General features: G+C 31.8%; 2 protein-coding genes and 1 non-coding gene across 3 annotated transcripts; 2 read left to right on the top strand and 1 right to left on the bottom strand.

The window, feature by feature from the left end:
- Positions 1–9,484: 9,484 nt before the first annotated feature.
- On the top strand, positions 9,485–9,569 carry TRNAM-CAU (transfer RNA methionine (anticodon CAU)). The gene is given in 2 exon segments: positions 9,485–9,522; positions 9,534–9,569. It is a non-coding gene; the product is annotated as a tRNA-Met (tRNA).
- A 758-nt stretch (positions 9,570–10,327) lies between these two features.
- Positions 10,328–12,846, top strand: LOC102595163 (nodulin-26-like). Its single transcript, XM_006360241.2, has 5 exons — positions 10,328–10,453; positions 11,015–11,233; positions 11,719–11,925; positions 12,010–12,071; positions 12,436–12,846. Exons 1-5 carry the CDS (start codon positions 10,328–10,330, stop codon positions 12,602–12,604), a joined length of 783 nt encoding a protein of 260 aa, XP_006360303.1. The 3' UTR covers positions 12,605–12,846.
- On the bottom strand, positions 12,701–16,643 carry LOC102583141 (cryptochrome-1-like). Its single transcript, XM_006360207.2, has 4 exons — positions 16,156–16,643; positions 15,374–15,592; positions 14,503–15,209; positions 12,701–13,883 (listed from the first exon to the last, which is right to left on the bottom strand). Exons 1-4 carry the CDS (start codon positions 16,466–16,468, stop codon positions 13,371–13,373), a joined length of 1,752 nt encoding a protein of 583 aa, XP_006360269.1. The 5' UTR covers positions 16,469–16,643; the 3' UTR covers positions 12,701–13,370.
- Positions 16,644–16,931: the final 288 nt, after the last annotated feature.

Raw genomic sequence — 16,931 nt, forward strand, 5'->3', positions numbered from 1 at the left:
TATGTATTTATTATATGTTTAAGATTGCAAGTATCTATCTCTTTTCTTTTGTGTTTTTTTTTTTAAATTTGTGTTCGATCAAATATCGCTACATAAATGTGACGGACATAATTTAAGAGTGTTATTTAAATTATTTATGGAGAGTTGGGTGAATCTGCATTTATCTCTCTGGATCGTGGAGCCAATCCCAGCAAACATCAACGCCCATGCTATTATTTGTTTGGTGACATTGACAAATAAAATAAATAAACTATTCAACGCATCAATATTTAAATTGATAATAATAAATAATACTACGTGGGGCCGGTGCTAGAAGTCCAACGGTACACAGAATTTTAAAAAAGCGATATCGATATTTATACAAAGAAAGATAAAAGTTTAATTATCATACATGTAAGTAGGTTATATTTGTTAGACTCAAGAACCCCCAACCTCAAACAACAAAATCAGCAAAAAAACCAACACATCAACGACTAACTTTTTCCAAATAGTATGATTTTGTTTAATAGATCTCTTTATGTATAATATTAATTTATACTTTAGTAAAATTTCCAAACAAAGAGGTGTTGTTTGACACTTTTACGCTCAATATGGGTTCGCCCTTACTTCTAATTATGTTATAAAATTTAAAATTTATTTGGTTAAATTTTAACTTGGCATCTAATATTTTACGTATTCAATGGGATTAATTTTATGAGCCTCGAGCTAATCGCTCTTTTTCAATAAATCCAAGTATTCGTGATTTCATAGGAACAAAATAAGTCGGCATTTTGAACGACCAATAAATCTACTATTATTACGTATTAATAAGAGAAATTTCAATATATAGTTTAAAAGTATATTTTGACTATTACATCACTTGTGATAGTATATAGTCATGGTGCAAGGCTCAAATTATATTGGAGAAGGATATTTTTGCATTAATTTTGTAACGTTCATGAATCATGATCAAATAAAATAATATAACAGAGGTTTACAAAAAAGGGATATTTTTCATTATATATTTATATTCTCACCAAACACCAACAACTTGATAATAATTTATGGGCTACAGAATATAAAAATTAGATCATATTAATCTTAAAGTGATAAAATAGAGTAAGAAGTTCGTCAAAGATTTGATCTCATAATCAATAATTATACTATATAAAAATCATCAATGGAGATAACTTTTCACGTGTCTCGACCACATAACTTTTTCTCTTTATGATTTAATTTTTAAAAAATAAAAAATAGACAAATAAATGAAAAGAGTAGTCTCCACCTTAGTTTTATAAATAGGAATGGTCCTTTTGCCAATTCTATTTGTTTCGTATCATGTACTTATTAGAGACCGAGAGGATTGGCATGATTATTTCTATAAGTAAAAGAATGTATGAAGTCGGTTCGAGAAAAAGGAAAAAATTGACATCGATTCCATTAATTCAGATCTATATATACTAAAAAGGTTCACCTTGGTGATAAATTATTATTTCTTATCAAAGACTACTTTATTTTTTTTAATAAATGGTGTTAATATTACTTGTTTGTTACTATTAGAAACAAGTCGGCATATATTTTTTTATGCATATATGCTGAGGTCGGCAATGAACTCCATTTTTGTTTGTATAGACCAAAAATGATGTGCCGTCACTTACACAATTTCTCTTCTTTTTTTTCGTTACTCACTAGGTGTTTAATATCTGTATTGAAGTTTGACTAAGTTGGAATTTGTGTTTTAAAATACTATTTTATTATTACCCTGTCATTTCTTTTGCATTATCTCGAAGGAAAAATAATACTATGTTATTATGGTGAAACTTGCAAGGACTAAACTATTGTTTTATTTTCAATCAACAAGCTATAAATAAACACATTGAAATCAAGATAACTACTATCACTATAGTATTGACGGAAAGTAATTATTACGTGTTTAATTGGTAGTGCGTTCTAAGCAAACTATGTCTCTTTCTTTATTTTCAAAAACAATTATCATAATATTTTATTCAAGAGAAAGAGATATGAAAATCTTAATAACTCAATTGGTTGATTATCTAAACTTTCACTTTATTAGTGAGGGTTTGCTTCTCCACCTTATAATCCTATCCCCAACCCCTAAATTTGCAACAAAAAAAAACACACACACACTAAATTTAACTTGTTGGCGAATATGATTCGATTTCCTACTTTGTAATTATATCTCCTCCGCCAAATCTCTTTCCACTCCCATATTTGTATTAGGAGAATTACTAAACTTTTAACTGGTTGGTAAAGATATGATTTTCTACTTTGTCCTCCTCCATTTGTCCTTCCCAATCATAAATTTGCCAAAAAAAAAAAGGGAAGCCAAATCTAGGTGATTAATCATTTAATCTGTGTTGATAAATGACAATACAACTTTTGAAATTATTAATGGAGAGTTGGGTGAATCTGCATTTATCTCTCTGGATCGTGGAGCCAATCCCAGCAAACATCAACGCCCATGTTATTATTTGTTTGGTGACATAGACAACACCTATATTAATAATTAATAAATTAAAATAAAATATTCAACACATCAACATTTAAATTGATAATGATAAATAATATTATATGGAGACAGAGCTAGAAGTCTGAGTAGAGATTCGCTGAACTCGTATACAATGGGATTACTTTCATGTGCGTCGAGCTAATCGCTATATTGAACGACCAATAAATCTACTATTATTACGTATTAATAAGAGAAGTTACAATATACTCTTTCCTTCTGTCCAACAATAGTTATCAACTACTCACTCTGTCCCAATTTATATGACTCACTTTTCTTTTTAGTCAGTTCAAAAAAGAATGACACATTTCTATATAAAGTAACAATCTAACTATAAAATATATATTTTACCTTAATGAAATGATTTACAGCCACACAAATTTCTATCATTCATTTTGGACCATAAGTTTTAAAGTCTTCATTTCTTTCTTAAACTCTGTGCCGAGTCAAAGTACATCATATAAAATGGGACGGAAGGAGTATTAATTTGACCAAATAATATATAATGAGGATAATATTATTATATTATTCTTTAACTTTATTAAATTTAATATTTTGAGCAACGTGTTAAATGATATATAAGTATTTAATGGAAAGGAATAAAATGGACATAAAAGATAAATTATATCTTAATTTTTTAAATTGAACAAATATTATTGAATAACTATTTTTAATATAGTATAATTATTATTGAACGGAGGGAGTATGTATTAACTAGTTCTATATTAAAAGGAGGTGAGATGATATACACGTGATATTCGGCTCAACAAAATATCACTTCACGTGGGATAGCATTGTCATGGTGCAAAGCTCAAATTATATTGGGGAGGGATATTTATGCATTAATATTGTAACGTTTATGATAAGATAAAATAATATAACGGAGGTGTAAAAGGAGTATTTTTCACTCTTTTTCATTATATATTTATATTCTCACCAAACACCAACAACTGATAATTTATGATATGATTTAAACGTTTTTTTATATTAATTTTGCTTGAAGTTAAAATCAGATAAATAAATTAAAATAAAAGGAACAGTCTCCACCTTTCGTGTACTTGGTTTGAGACTCAATTAATTTGGATCTATTTATACCAAAAAAAAAATCCACTTTTAATGATAAGTTTTTTTTTTTTAATTGAAGACGATTTTATTTCCAAATTACAGATAAAAATGGTGTTAATATTACTTGTTTGTTACTATTAGAAAACAAGTCGGCATGCATATGGATGCTGAGATCGGCAATGGACTCCATTTTTGTTCGTATAGACCAAAATGTCGCGCCGTTATTTACATAATATGTGTACGTATTGAAGTCAGATTAAATTTAAATATATGTTGAAAAAAGGTATTTTATTATTGCCCTGTCATTTTCTTTTGCATTATCTCGAAGGAAAAACAAACTATTGTTTTATTTTCAACCAACAACCTATAAATAAACACATTGAAATCAAGATGACCATTATCACTATAGTATAGATGGAAAGTAATTATTTACATGTTTAATTTGTAGCGTGTTCAAAGCAAAATATGTCTCTAAATAATTTATAGCGTGTTTTAAGCAAAATATGTCTCTTTATTTTCAAATAAAAATTATCATAATATTTTATTCGTGAGAAAGAGATCGGAGAATCTTAATAACCCAATTGACTGGCTATTTGAACTTTGACTGTATTGGTGAAGGTTCAATTTTTCACCTTGTAATTCCGTCTGTCATTTTCCACCCCAAATTTGCAAGAAAAAAAAAACCCTAAACCTATACCTTATTGACGAGAGTTTGATTTTCCACCTTGTAATTCTTTTTCCTGTTTACTATTTCTCACTCACAAATTTATTTATTTTTTTAAAAAAAACCCAAATCTATGTGATTAGGCTTAATCATTTAATCTGAACTGACAAATGACAACACAACTTTTGAAATTAAGAAGCAAAGAGATAGAGAAAATACTCTTTAGACTAAACCATCACTTCATTCTAAATTTTTTTTTGTCTGGATGGCACTTAGTCAAGAAATATTCAATCTATATGAGATAGGAACTATTCGATCTCTTTTTGAAAATGGCCTTATACATGTACGAGACTTCGCTACATTTACATAATCATGCTTTATTTTTATATTATTGACATTAAGCTTCCATTTAAACATATTACATGTGATATGAAGTTTTAATTTCAAATCAACATTTAAACATATAGATTAATAATATCACTAACCTCAAAGAAGTGGGGAATCCGGGAATATATCTAAGACTAAGAGATAGTCAATTTGATTTGATTGCGTAAATTTCTAAGATATTTTTGAAAGTAAAGAATAACTTAAATAATAATTAATAATATCACATAAGGTATCTAAATAAATCAACTCATTTTAGGCCATACATGTTTGGTTCCATTCTTTTGGTAACATGACTAAACGAGAGGCACACTACCAGGGGCGGACCCACCTTAGTAAAAGGGGTGTCAGGCGGAAAGTTTATAAAAACTACATGTATACTACTATGACGAAACTTAACACAAGTTTCCAAATTGTAGCCCTCTCCTTGAGTTCGAACCTCGTGTGGCAGCAAACTTTTGCACTTTTTTTTTTTAAAAAAAATTGTGAGCTTTTATTAAAATTTTGCACTTTTTTTTAAAACAAATTGTGAGCTATTATTAATTGAAAAGTGCTTTTGAGCTAAGTATTATTTTTTAAGAAAGAAAGCAATTTTCAAATTTTTAGGTAAAAGCCTAAAATTTAGCTTTAAAAAAAATAGCTTTTGAGAAAAATACATTATTTGCTTGGTCAGACACTAATTGTTTCTCAAAAATGTTTTCTGAATTTATTGGTACAAACACAAATTGCTTCTCGCCAAAATAATTTTTTTGAAAAGCATTTTTGAAAAAAATATATTTTTTAAAATAAGTTTAATTTTAGAAATTTGGTCAAACAAACTATTAATCACCCTAAACCTAAAACTCTAACGTTCAAAAATTAGTTATTCTTCACTCTAATTTGATCATATGTTTTCTTCCTTGATTACACAACTTACGATAAATCCTGTGTACGCCACTACATATCGTACATATGCCTAAATTATTATTATTCCCCAGTTTTAATTTATATGACACGTTTCATTTTTCGACAGTCAAACAATTAAAGTTTAATTGAGAATTTGCTAATGAAATCTTTAAATTTTTTAATCCAACAATTTTAGCCACTAAATATATTTTTGATCCAACAATATTAGCCACTAAATATATTTTTGATCCGACAATTTTAGCCACTAAATATATTCTTTCTTTTTTCTTTATAAAGCAGCGGAATCATAGAACTTTGAAGGCTTAAGATAAGTATCTTCAATTATTCTTTATTATATTAACATTTATTTAGTCAAATATTCAAATATTGTATTACTACATAATTTACAATAAAAAATTTACACTAAATTCTACTAATATACTTTTTAAAAGTGGGAGGATCCAAATTTATCTTCTCTTTAAACATTGCAATTCTCTTCCAAAGTATCCAAATTAAACTAAAAATGATTCGGGATGAATAAATAGCAAGAAAAAAAAAAATCAAAAAAGAAGTACGATTTAATTTTTTACTAAAGGCAAGTAAGAATTTTTTAAAATATATTTAGGAAAGATATGATGTACTACTAAAATTATGGGATAAAAAATGTTTTAAAAACAAATATATGAAAGTAATTAATTATCTTAATTATAATTAATACATATTTTTAATTTATTAAATCTCTTGATTTAAACATATAACATGTATCTCTCGTCCAAATAAAAACTTCGAATTTGTAATTTGTAATTATAACATATATTTTTGTTAAGTAATTTTGATGCAATAAAATAAAAGTCAGATAAACTATTTATGATCATTATCCTAAATTATGAACGAATTTGTATAATATTATTTTAGTGGGAGATATCGACATGCCACTTAGAGCATATTTTTAAGTTTTTAGCGAGAATCAGCTGAAGCATTCTTTAAATAAACTTTAAACTTTATAGGTCTAGTGTAAACCGGGGAAAAACTATTTTGCTAATGGCAATTGACTAAGAAAAAACTGAAAATAAATTATATTAAATCTGAATTTTCCACCTGATTTTGAAACAAAACATAAAAAAGTATTACTACCTCTTTCTTTTTTTCAAATTCAAATGAGACCGAAACTATTTAAAGTGATTTCTTTTTTAGTTTTGATGATTCTATCTAGTGTCTGATATTCGTATTGAAATCTGAATTTGTGCCGACAGGTAGGACTCATTCAAACATAGCGCTTTCCGTCAAAGATTTTTCATACTTAGAACTCGAAACTCTAATTAAAAGACAAACAGTACTCTCATCCACCGCATTGCGACAATTGATGATCCTAATGTGAGTTTGTACCAACATAAAAGAAAATGACATTTGTTGAAAAAATAAATAAAAAAATAACAGTATATCTGAACTGTATGACTTGATTTTAAGTTATAAAAACGTGTTTCACTTTCAATTAAAAAAAAGTGTGGAACTCAACCCAGTTAGGTCCAAATTCTATTTGGGTTCAGACTTCAGATGTGAAATTAATATGTTTATCATATTGTTTTAATTTATTCACACGATATTTCTTCAAGTTATCATTGTTTAAAATTTAGTCACACGATTTTTTTTCCTTCCATCATTTGCGATGACTTTTACAGTGGAATGAGACATGATTTCGAGCGAGGTGATTTAAATTGAATTATTTGAGGTGTTTTTAAAATCATGTCTTATGATAAAGTGGACTAGGAGTAATTGATGATATTTAATAGTAATATGTTATAACATGTTAAATTACATTTGTTCATTTTTAATATGAATTTAAATTCTACACATTGAAGGTGTAAACATTATTTATACGGCCAGATCACTTATTATAAATAAATCCCTTTGATAAGCCTTAATTACTAATCTGATAAAAATTAAAATAACCTACACTGCATAACCCAAATTATTCTACCAGAGACTCCTATGCATTATTTCTGTTGGAAAACTATATGCACAGCGGAAGCATATCAAGATCTTACTGTTTACATGAATAATAGATTACCAATATTGTTTATGCTAGAACACATAATCATGTTAGAACACATAAACTTGCTGAAATTTAATTCGATAAATACCTCTTGAAGCGTGAGCAGATACCTCCAAACGAATCTCCAAGATAGATAGACCTTCAAGTAAATCTACGAGATAGACAATAGCTATGGTCTTCTACAGTGATCCCAAGTTCACATTCGAACTCTCTCAATACTTGGATGGGCAAGTATCGAATAGAAAACTAATCAATATTTCTCTAGGTTAGCTATTTATAGAGATTTCTTCCCCAATCCAAAAAGGAGAAGAAAACTCAGTTTTCTTGAAACAAGAAATCACACGCCTACTCCTTTTTCCCTTTAAGATATAGGATTCTGAGTTCTAGTTAAATATGGGCACTGAAGGGACCACATAATTAATTAATGAGGCTTCATATTATGGAAATAATTCCAAATAATTAATTTGAATTATTCTTACCATAATAAATTACATATCATTCCACTAGAAATTCGTAATTGCACTCCTCTATTTATATTTCGTAATTCCCCATTAAACACTTATGTAATTCCCCATGTTAAGATTTCAGATACTAATCAATAAATTAAATTACTGACGAATTTAATTTAATGATTAATTTCCTTTAGAGCACTACTTAACTTATTTCATGTGTCGGATTCATAAATCCACTTGCAAGGTTTGACACGATGAAAACTTATAAGTTTCTCTAAAAGGCATATCAATCAATTTCTATAACGAGACATGGATTCCATCAACTAACTTATTATTTCACCAATATATATTATTATCATCCAACTTACCAGACATATTGACCCATCTCAGAATCTCACCTTTTAATAAATCAAAACGATAATTAATATATACAGATCATAATAGTTATATCAGGATTAAGAATATAAGTACGTTTAATAGTTTAGAGAATATGTTTTGTCAGTCAGTCTAAAACAACTATCTTTACTCGGTCATGTTCAATACATACAAAATGCACTAGCACAAGAAGTTGGAACTATTCCGTTCCCATAATCAAGATAAATTACATATAATCTTGTGCTACAATTGTACCGATGGCATGTCCAATTTCCATCCTAGATTGTGAACAAAAAACTTTATACTTATAAGAACCGATGATTTAATCCTCGATGTATAAGCTAAAACTCTACACACTAAATCATCTACTATATAAGTAAATAAACACCATAAACGGATATATGATCTAATAAATTGAGCAAATTTTTATTCTATAATAAATATTATTTCTTAACACATGGTTAATAGTATATATCCCAACAATCTCCCACTTAGACTTTTAACCATCACAATTGTTATAATGTACTATATCTAAATGCATGGTTAATAGTATATACCCTAACAATCTCCCACTTAGATATTTAATCTTGAAAATTGTTAGAATACTATGTCTAAAGACATGATTAATAGTATATACCCTAACAATTTCCGCTGGCACATTTGTTAATATTGGTTTAGGTTCATTCATAACATTAATGATACAAAAAGTTAAGCAGTTGTTTCATTTAGCAAAAATAATTTAGGTATTGTTTGTTAGCTGGTTAGGAGAAATTATATATACATTAGATTTTGTATGAGTAATATATCATATTTGGTAGCTAGTTAGGACTATGTGTAAAATCAATACGGTGTTTGGTTTGTAATTTAAAAACATGTATATAACTAATACATGTATAAGTTATAAGAGATTCTCTATATAATTTTACGTATGATAGAAGATGAAATTATTAATACATGAATAACTAATCACTCCATTGAATTATACATACTTTTTCATAACTAATTCATGTATTATTAATACCTGTGTAACTTTACTTAACTATCAAATTACCCTTTATGTTTTGTATATAATAGTAACTAGCAGACTTGAAAGCATCAAAGGGGTGGTGGCGCAGTTGGCTAGCGCGTAGGTCTCATAGCTTCTGAGTAATCCTGAGGTCGAGAGTTCGAGCCTCTCTCACCCCACTAAACTTTTTTTAGCATTTCTTTTCAAAATAACATCAAAACATTATTCTGTTTTACTAATAAAATGAAATTTTGAGATCGGCATCTGACTTATGTTCTTCATATTGTATTCAAACCGAACGACTCTATGAAAAAATGTCGATACTTCCACGTATTATAAGAATCTCTAGAGGCCTTTCTTCTGAATAGGTACTTATTTATCACTTTCTAAATAGAAATTTCAGGGCTTTTAGCTGCCTGCAATTTTCTTATCTTCCAACAAGTGCCGGCTTGGAAAACCAATAGAACTACTATGATTTTGTCTCAACAATAAATATTTGTCCTTATAAGAATAAAATGTAACATCATTAAAATTCGGCACACAATATTTTAAAACCTTAAGAATTGTTCTCAAAAGTATTTAAGTTCATCTTTACACTTCACTATCTTCGGATGCGAAGTTAGAATTTTAACTTTATGAGTTTTGATTTTATAACGATGATTTCAAGTGTTAATAACTGAGATCTAAACTCAAAATTTAATAAACTTCTTAATATAAATACACTATTATAATTTATATTTGAGCAAAAGTTACTAAGTGTAACCGAATCCGTACTTGGACTTCTAGCTCCGCCCCGACTATATTCTTGTTTAATAAACTCTCTCACATCAAGAATTATATCTAGGGATAATATCTTTGTGCCTAGTCAAATTCCACATACTATAAAGAACCAAGAGTAATGGTAATAACTAATAAGCTACCCTTAAACTTGAAATAAATGGCCAGCATAACTTCTATAATCTCTACAACTTCATCTAAAAATGGAATTGTTGCTGATTTTACAAGCATGGAAGAAGGAAAGCATGGAACTGTTCAGAGTCCTTTCCTATCTGCTTTCCAAAAGGTAGCTACGTATAATTATAAAGTACATTCATTTTGAACTTACTGACTCTAGATTACGTATTTGCCTCTATCTAGTAGCTCATGTTATGTTGGTCACGGTGTACTAATAGGTCGAGTTTGCAGGAACGTATAAATTGAAACATTTATGTATAATTATAAAGTACATTCATTCTGAACTCATTGACTCTCCTCTGCCTACAAGTTCATGTTATGTTGGTCACGGTGAACTAATAGGCAGAGTTTGTAGGAACGTATAAATTGAAACATATATGTATAATTATAAAGCACATTCATTTTGAACTTATTGACTCTAAATTACGTATTTGCCTCTGGGCTCTGCCTACAAGCTCCTGTTAGATTCATTTTTAGTCGCCAAATTAAGTAGATTATAGCAGAGCTGGTGGGAATGCATAAATTGGAACATTTACATATAATTATAAAGTATACTCATTCTGAACTCATTGACTCTAAATTCTGTATTCGCCTCTGCCTACAAGGTCTTGTTATATCGTTTGCTAATAACAATTTATTTCATTTCATGTTTAATCGCGCAATTATGTAGATTATAGCTGAGCTGGTGGGAACCTATATTTTCATATTTGTGGGTTGTGGATCAGCTCTTGTTGATAGAGAAAGGACACTCACTATTGTTGGGATAGCATTGGCATGGGGTTTATCATTGATGGCTCTAATATACACTCTTGGTCATGTTTCTGGCGCCCATTTCAACCCCGCGGTCACCATTGCCTTTGCTGCAGCTCGAAAACTACCATTAATGCAAGTAAGAACTTATCAAACATCAATGAATTCTTGATTTTGCACCTACACTATGAATCCAATGTGTGCACTGTGCACTACTAGTCGTGCAAGTGATAGACGGATCTAGAATTTTAAATTAGTACGATTACACCACCTACTTTTTGATGATAATAGTTCACACTTAGTACTGTGATAGTCCCTCCGTTTCAGTTTGTTTGTCTGGTTTTGACTTGACAAAAACTTTAAAAAGTAAAGAAAGACTTCCAAATTTTGTGGTCTTAAACTAGAGATACATAGAATGTATCAACAGTTATATGCATATGGATCGGACACAGATTCAAGATTTGAACTTTATGAGTTTTGAATGATAGGATAGTGACCTCAAATGCAAGTACCAGGTTCTAATATTTAGGAGATTTATTAACAGATATACAAGGTTTGAGCCAAAGCTATTGAATTCTGTCGAACTAGTAACTTAAAGCCTACATCCACCCCTGATTCTTGCAGGTACCTATATATGTACTACCTCAATTCTTGGGCTCTACACTTGCAAGTCTCACCTTGAGAGTGTTATTTAATCACCAAGGTGACATACTACCAATGTTAACTCAGTACAAAAGTCCAGTCACTGATTTTGAAGCTATATTTTGGGAGTTCTTAATGACTCTCATTTTGATGTTTGTGATCTGTGGAGCTGCTACTGACGATCGAGCGGTACGTTTTTCGCGAATTTTTCGTTTATTTAATCAACTAGAAATTAGAATGTCCTCCTAATCAGTTTACTATCTTCAACTGCAGACAAAAGAGATAGCTGGAGTTGCAATTGGAGTTACATTAGTGTTTGAAGTCCTCATTGCAGGGTAAAATCATATCTCAAGATGTACTTGTAATGTTGTTGCACCCGTGTCAGATCCTCCAAAGCTGCGTAGCTTTTGAAGGATCCAACAGACAACCTATTTTTGAAGAGTCTGAGCAACGTAAATTCTTGACAATGAAAAGTATAGGATGAGTAACTTATGACTTATCCTGCTTCCATACTTGATTCTTTCTCTTTTTGTTCTGTTGAAGAAAGGAAAGATCCCAACGAATTGATCTTTCTTTTCGTTGTTGAATCTCTCTTTGATTAATCGATTTGTGATATTCCGATTTGGAATTTCTAACAAATGTAGAGTATAACATTTTGTATAGACAAGTTTGTTACTTACTAAAAGTTCATATCTGCAGGCCAATTACTGGAGCTTCTATGAATCCAGCAAGAAGTTTAGGCCCTGCAATAGTCTCAGGTGTCTATAAGAACCAATGGGTCTTCGTTATTGCCCCGATTCTTGGAGCCATGACAGCAACTGGGATATATAGCCTTCTCCGGCAACCAAAGCAGAATACGAAAATCTGAAGCATAAGATGTATACCAACAAGTACGTAGGAGATTATGTAACACCTAAAAGTACTTGGTGAAAATACATGAATGTCAAAATGGGAGTATTCATGCTATAAGAATGCTTGCATTTTTTATTACTTAATTATATTATATCTCAACGAGACTTCAATCCCTTTCGACACATTAACTTTAAAGAGTACATCTATTCTATACAACGGAAACACACCAGTACTTATGGGTAAGAAGTGCAGAAAAATGGACATATCACCTCATCCAATTAGAGGTTATACACAAATTTACAGCTGATAATGCCAGACTATATATGAGAGAAAGCAGCAGGTACAGATTGATCCCATGCTAAGTATGCTTATTCGTAATCCAAATGCTCGGTTGATTTCTCAGATAGTCACTTGACTAATAGTTATTATCTTGAAAGTCACCTTTCTTCTTGATTCCAAAACTTTCAACAAAGAAAGTGACTTTCTGAGATGATAACTATTAGTTGAGTGATCATCTGAGAAATCAACTCTCCAAATGCTGGCCACAACGATACACCTGTAGCAAGTGCATAAATCACACACAGGTTAAGAAAGTTCCATGAAGCTTCGATATCCTCTGGAACTAAAGTCATAACTACTACGTATAGTCTCAACCTAATGTCTGGTACAGAGAGGTAGAGACATCGTATCTGTATATAAATGTGATACTCATGTTGATCTTCGGAATTCCTGCTATTTACCACAATGCCTTGGTCAAGTGTACATATTCCATAGTTCTTGCATTACATCGATATTATTGGAACTTCTGCTCTACTATCCACAACTGAATTTCTAATATCAACAGAGGTTTCTTCATCTTCATTCCTAAAAAAGGAAGATGACATGCTAGGAACAATCTGATCTTCATAACGTCGTAGAGCAGTAATTGTAGGATTATTGTTCCTGACCGGCACATTATTAGCTTCCATTTCCATGTGCATAGCCTGAGGAAAAGCTATTGGGACAAACTCATCAGTGGAGTCTCCATGTCCTTCCTCCATTCCATTCTCAATAGCAGATCTTGCAGCTGCTTCAAGCTGCCACATTTGCGATAATGCTTCTTCTAGTCGTTCTTTTGCTGCAACGATTTCAACGATGGGAAAAGGATAATTGGAACCAAGCTCAATGCCAGCAGCTTGAAGTACAGATTCTGGTGCATCCCATGGATGGTGTATCCATTCAGTGGGCAGCCTAACAAGTTCAGGAAGCCATCGTCGAACGTATTCCCCATTTGGATCGAACTTGTATCCCTCAAACTACAGTTAAGACAATAAACAATCAAGAGCAATTAAAGTTATCCATGACAGGATGAACGTGTTGAAAACACAATTAAGTAAACAAAAGGTATGCTTTATCTAACAACTTAAGCTTTAGATGAGACTTGTCACACACTTCAACATGACGTCAAAGCAGAAACATGTCCTAAGTTCGAGTCTCCACCACCCATTATAAAAAAAAATGGTGTGTTCAACACATGAAAAAGAATCAGACTCGAATGTAACCGGGCATCAACAAAATGTCTTAATTTGTCGGTTAGTAATTCTACTAGATAGAAATTGAAAAAGTAAGAGCTTCAACAGTTGCAAGTGTCTAACTAAAGAAAATATCCTTCACAAAAGCAACAACAACATACCCAATGTAATCCCACGAGTGGGGTCTGGGGAGGGTAGAGTTCCCGAAGACCTTACCTCTACCTTGGGAGGTAGAGAGATTGTTTTCGATAGACCCTCGGCTCAAGGAAAATCAATTCAAAGCAAATCAACAAAGAAATGACGAAGTGAAGAAGATATGGCAAAATACTATTGAGAACATAACGAAACAGTCTGAAACAAGGATCAGTAACAACAACAAAATACTACGATTACAAGGAAATACCTGTGGATTATCAATTCCAAGGAACTCACAACCATCAGGTAGGGTACCGGTAATAAATTGCCAACCAAGAGCATCACTCTCGAGATCTGCATCTAATAGTGTGTCCCAGAAATACTTCATTCCCCATGTCCAAGGAAGCTGCAGAACCTTAACAGAGAAACTAGACACAACAACTCGAATACGATCATGTAGCCAGCCAGTGGCCCAAAGCTCTCTCATACCTGCATCAACCAACGGATAACCTGTTCTACCTTGCCTCCACGCCTTAAAATAACCCTCGTCTACTAACCAAGGAAAGTACTTTAGCTGACCAAGCAATGGCCTTTCATGACTGTAAGGATGATAAAAGCTCATGTATCTCGAGAACTCCCTAAGGCCAATGGACTTGAGGAACAAGTTGACACTCTCTTCACCTGCTTTGTTTCCTTCATTAGCCCAGAGAGTTTGTTTAGTACGAATACGATGGAATACCTTACGAACACTGACTTCACCAAAATGTAAACGCGGTGACAGAAATGAGGTTGTTGCACTATCAGCTTTACTACGATTCTTGGAATACTCAATCAATGGTCCATTAATGAAAGTAGTGAGTGCCTTATCAGCATTGCTCCAACCAGGAGACCATGCTCGAGCAAGAAGTGCATTGCTTCCTTTCTCTAATTCACTCTCAAACACCAAGTTATCTGAAGGGCATCTTGATGCCTCACCTGAAAATTCCCCGAAATAAACAGTAGAGTACTCAGTCAAACGAAAAAAGGGAAAAATTGTGGTAGGTTCTATCTGATTCTTAGCTACATCAGTGGAACAAAATGGTGAATGTGCATATAACATGATCACAAATAATATACAAGACGCGCAGATGAGAACAAACCAGATATTATCCTTTTAGGTGGAAGAAGTGGAGCTTCAGGATCATAAGGCATGGTAAGACATTTTTCCCAAAAATCAGAAAATGTGCTGAATGGGTGACCTTCATCATCGACAACTTCCCATGGTTCATATAGCAAATCAGCATTGAAAGAACACACAGATACACCTTCAGCTGATAAGGTTTCCTTTGCGCGATTATCCCTTACAAGTGATATCGGATCTAAAGCAAAAGACAATAAATGCAAGTGTTATGGAAGACAATACTTTGATTATAAACATTCTAATATAACAAATCCACATTCACAAGCATATATGATCAAGTATTTGAGAATACCCCTCTTTTGTTAAATTACAAATTATACAAAAACACACGAAAAATGATGTGCTTATTGTCCGCTTCAAGATAAGCCTGTACGATTTTCCCCAAAAGGCCTCACACCATTAAGATTATCTCACACATTATAAGTAACTTCTTTGTTCTCTTCTACTTTTCATGTGAGACTTTGTTCGCACATATCCAACAACTACCAGCATACGAGCAACCAAAAACAGGGAAAATATAACTTATATACTACATCAATTACAGAGGAAGTGAAACATAATATAAAGTAATGAGAAACACTCAACTCCAAAATACTACTAAGAAGTGAAACATAACAAACCATACTGAGTAGTAACTACAACAAAATAATACGATAAGCAACAAAAATCGAAGGACAAGAAACTACATGAACAAAAAACCAACAAATAGGAACATGTACTAATATAAAAGGCATCACTAACCATATAAATGATTGAAAAAAACCCGAGTTGCACCGGTAGATTTCACAACTTGAAGAAGAGAAGAAACACTATCATTAGATCTCTTTGTAATGAGTGAAGTGCCAAGTTTCTTCAAAGATGAATCAAGATGAGCCAAACTTTTCTTAATCCACCATCTTGACACTCTTCCAGGACAATAGTATCCTTCTTCTTCTGGTGCCCATATAAACACAGCAATCACTGATCCTGCTCTCACTCCAGCGGCCAGTGCTGGATTATCTTCAAGCCTCAGATCCCTCCTAAACCATACTATACTACAACCACCACTTGACATTTTTTTTTCCCTCAAGAACCTCAAAATATTACCAACAATGTGTCACCTATCTTAACACCACCATGCTAATGTGTCTTTCTTGGACAGCAGTGAACTAGGATTAGTCTTATCCCTTTATTGCTATACATGTAACTTTCACTAATGAATAGGATGTTACAAAGAAGGGCATAAGACATAAGCAAACACTCAAATTTAGCCTCGGATGTTAAGTAAGCACTCTAACTTTGACAATGAACATCTAGACGCCTCAACTTAGTCTCGACTGACAACTGAACACTCCAACTCATCCTCACAGTGTCTTATGGATACCTGATGCTGATGTGACACATAAATTTGGAGGTGTCTAGATGATCAACTATCAAAGTGGAGACAAGTTGAGGTGTCTCGATGTGCATGCTCAAAATTGGAGTGTTTTTTTTTCTGTATTATGCCGACAAAAAACACTCCAATAGGGTGGAGTCGA

This window comes from Solanum tuberosum, unplaced genomic scaffold (genome assembly GCF_000226075.1).
Source record: "Solanum tuberosum cultivar DM 1-3 516 R44 unplaced genomic scaffold, SolTub_3.0 scf00314, whole genome shotgun sequence".
NCBI classification, from domain to species: domain Eukaryota; kingdom Viridiplantae; phylum Streptophyta; class Magnoliopsida; order Solanales; family Solanaceae; genus Solanum; species Solanum tuberosum.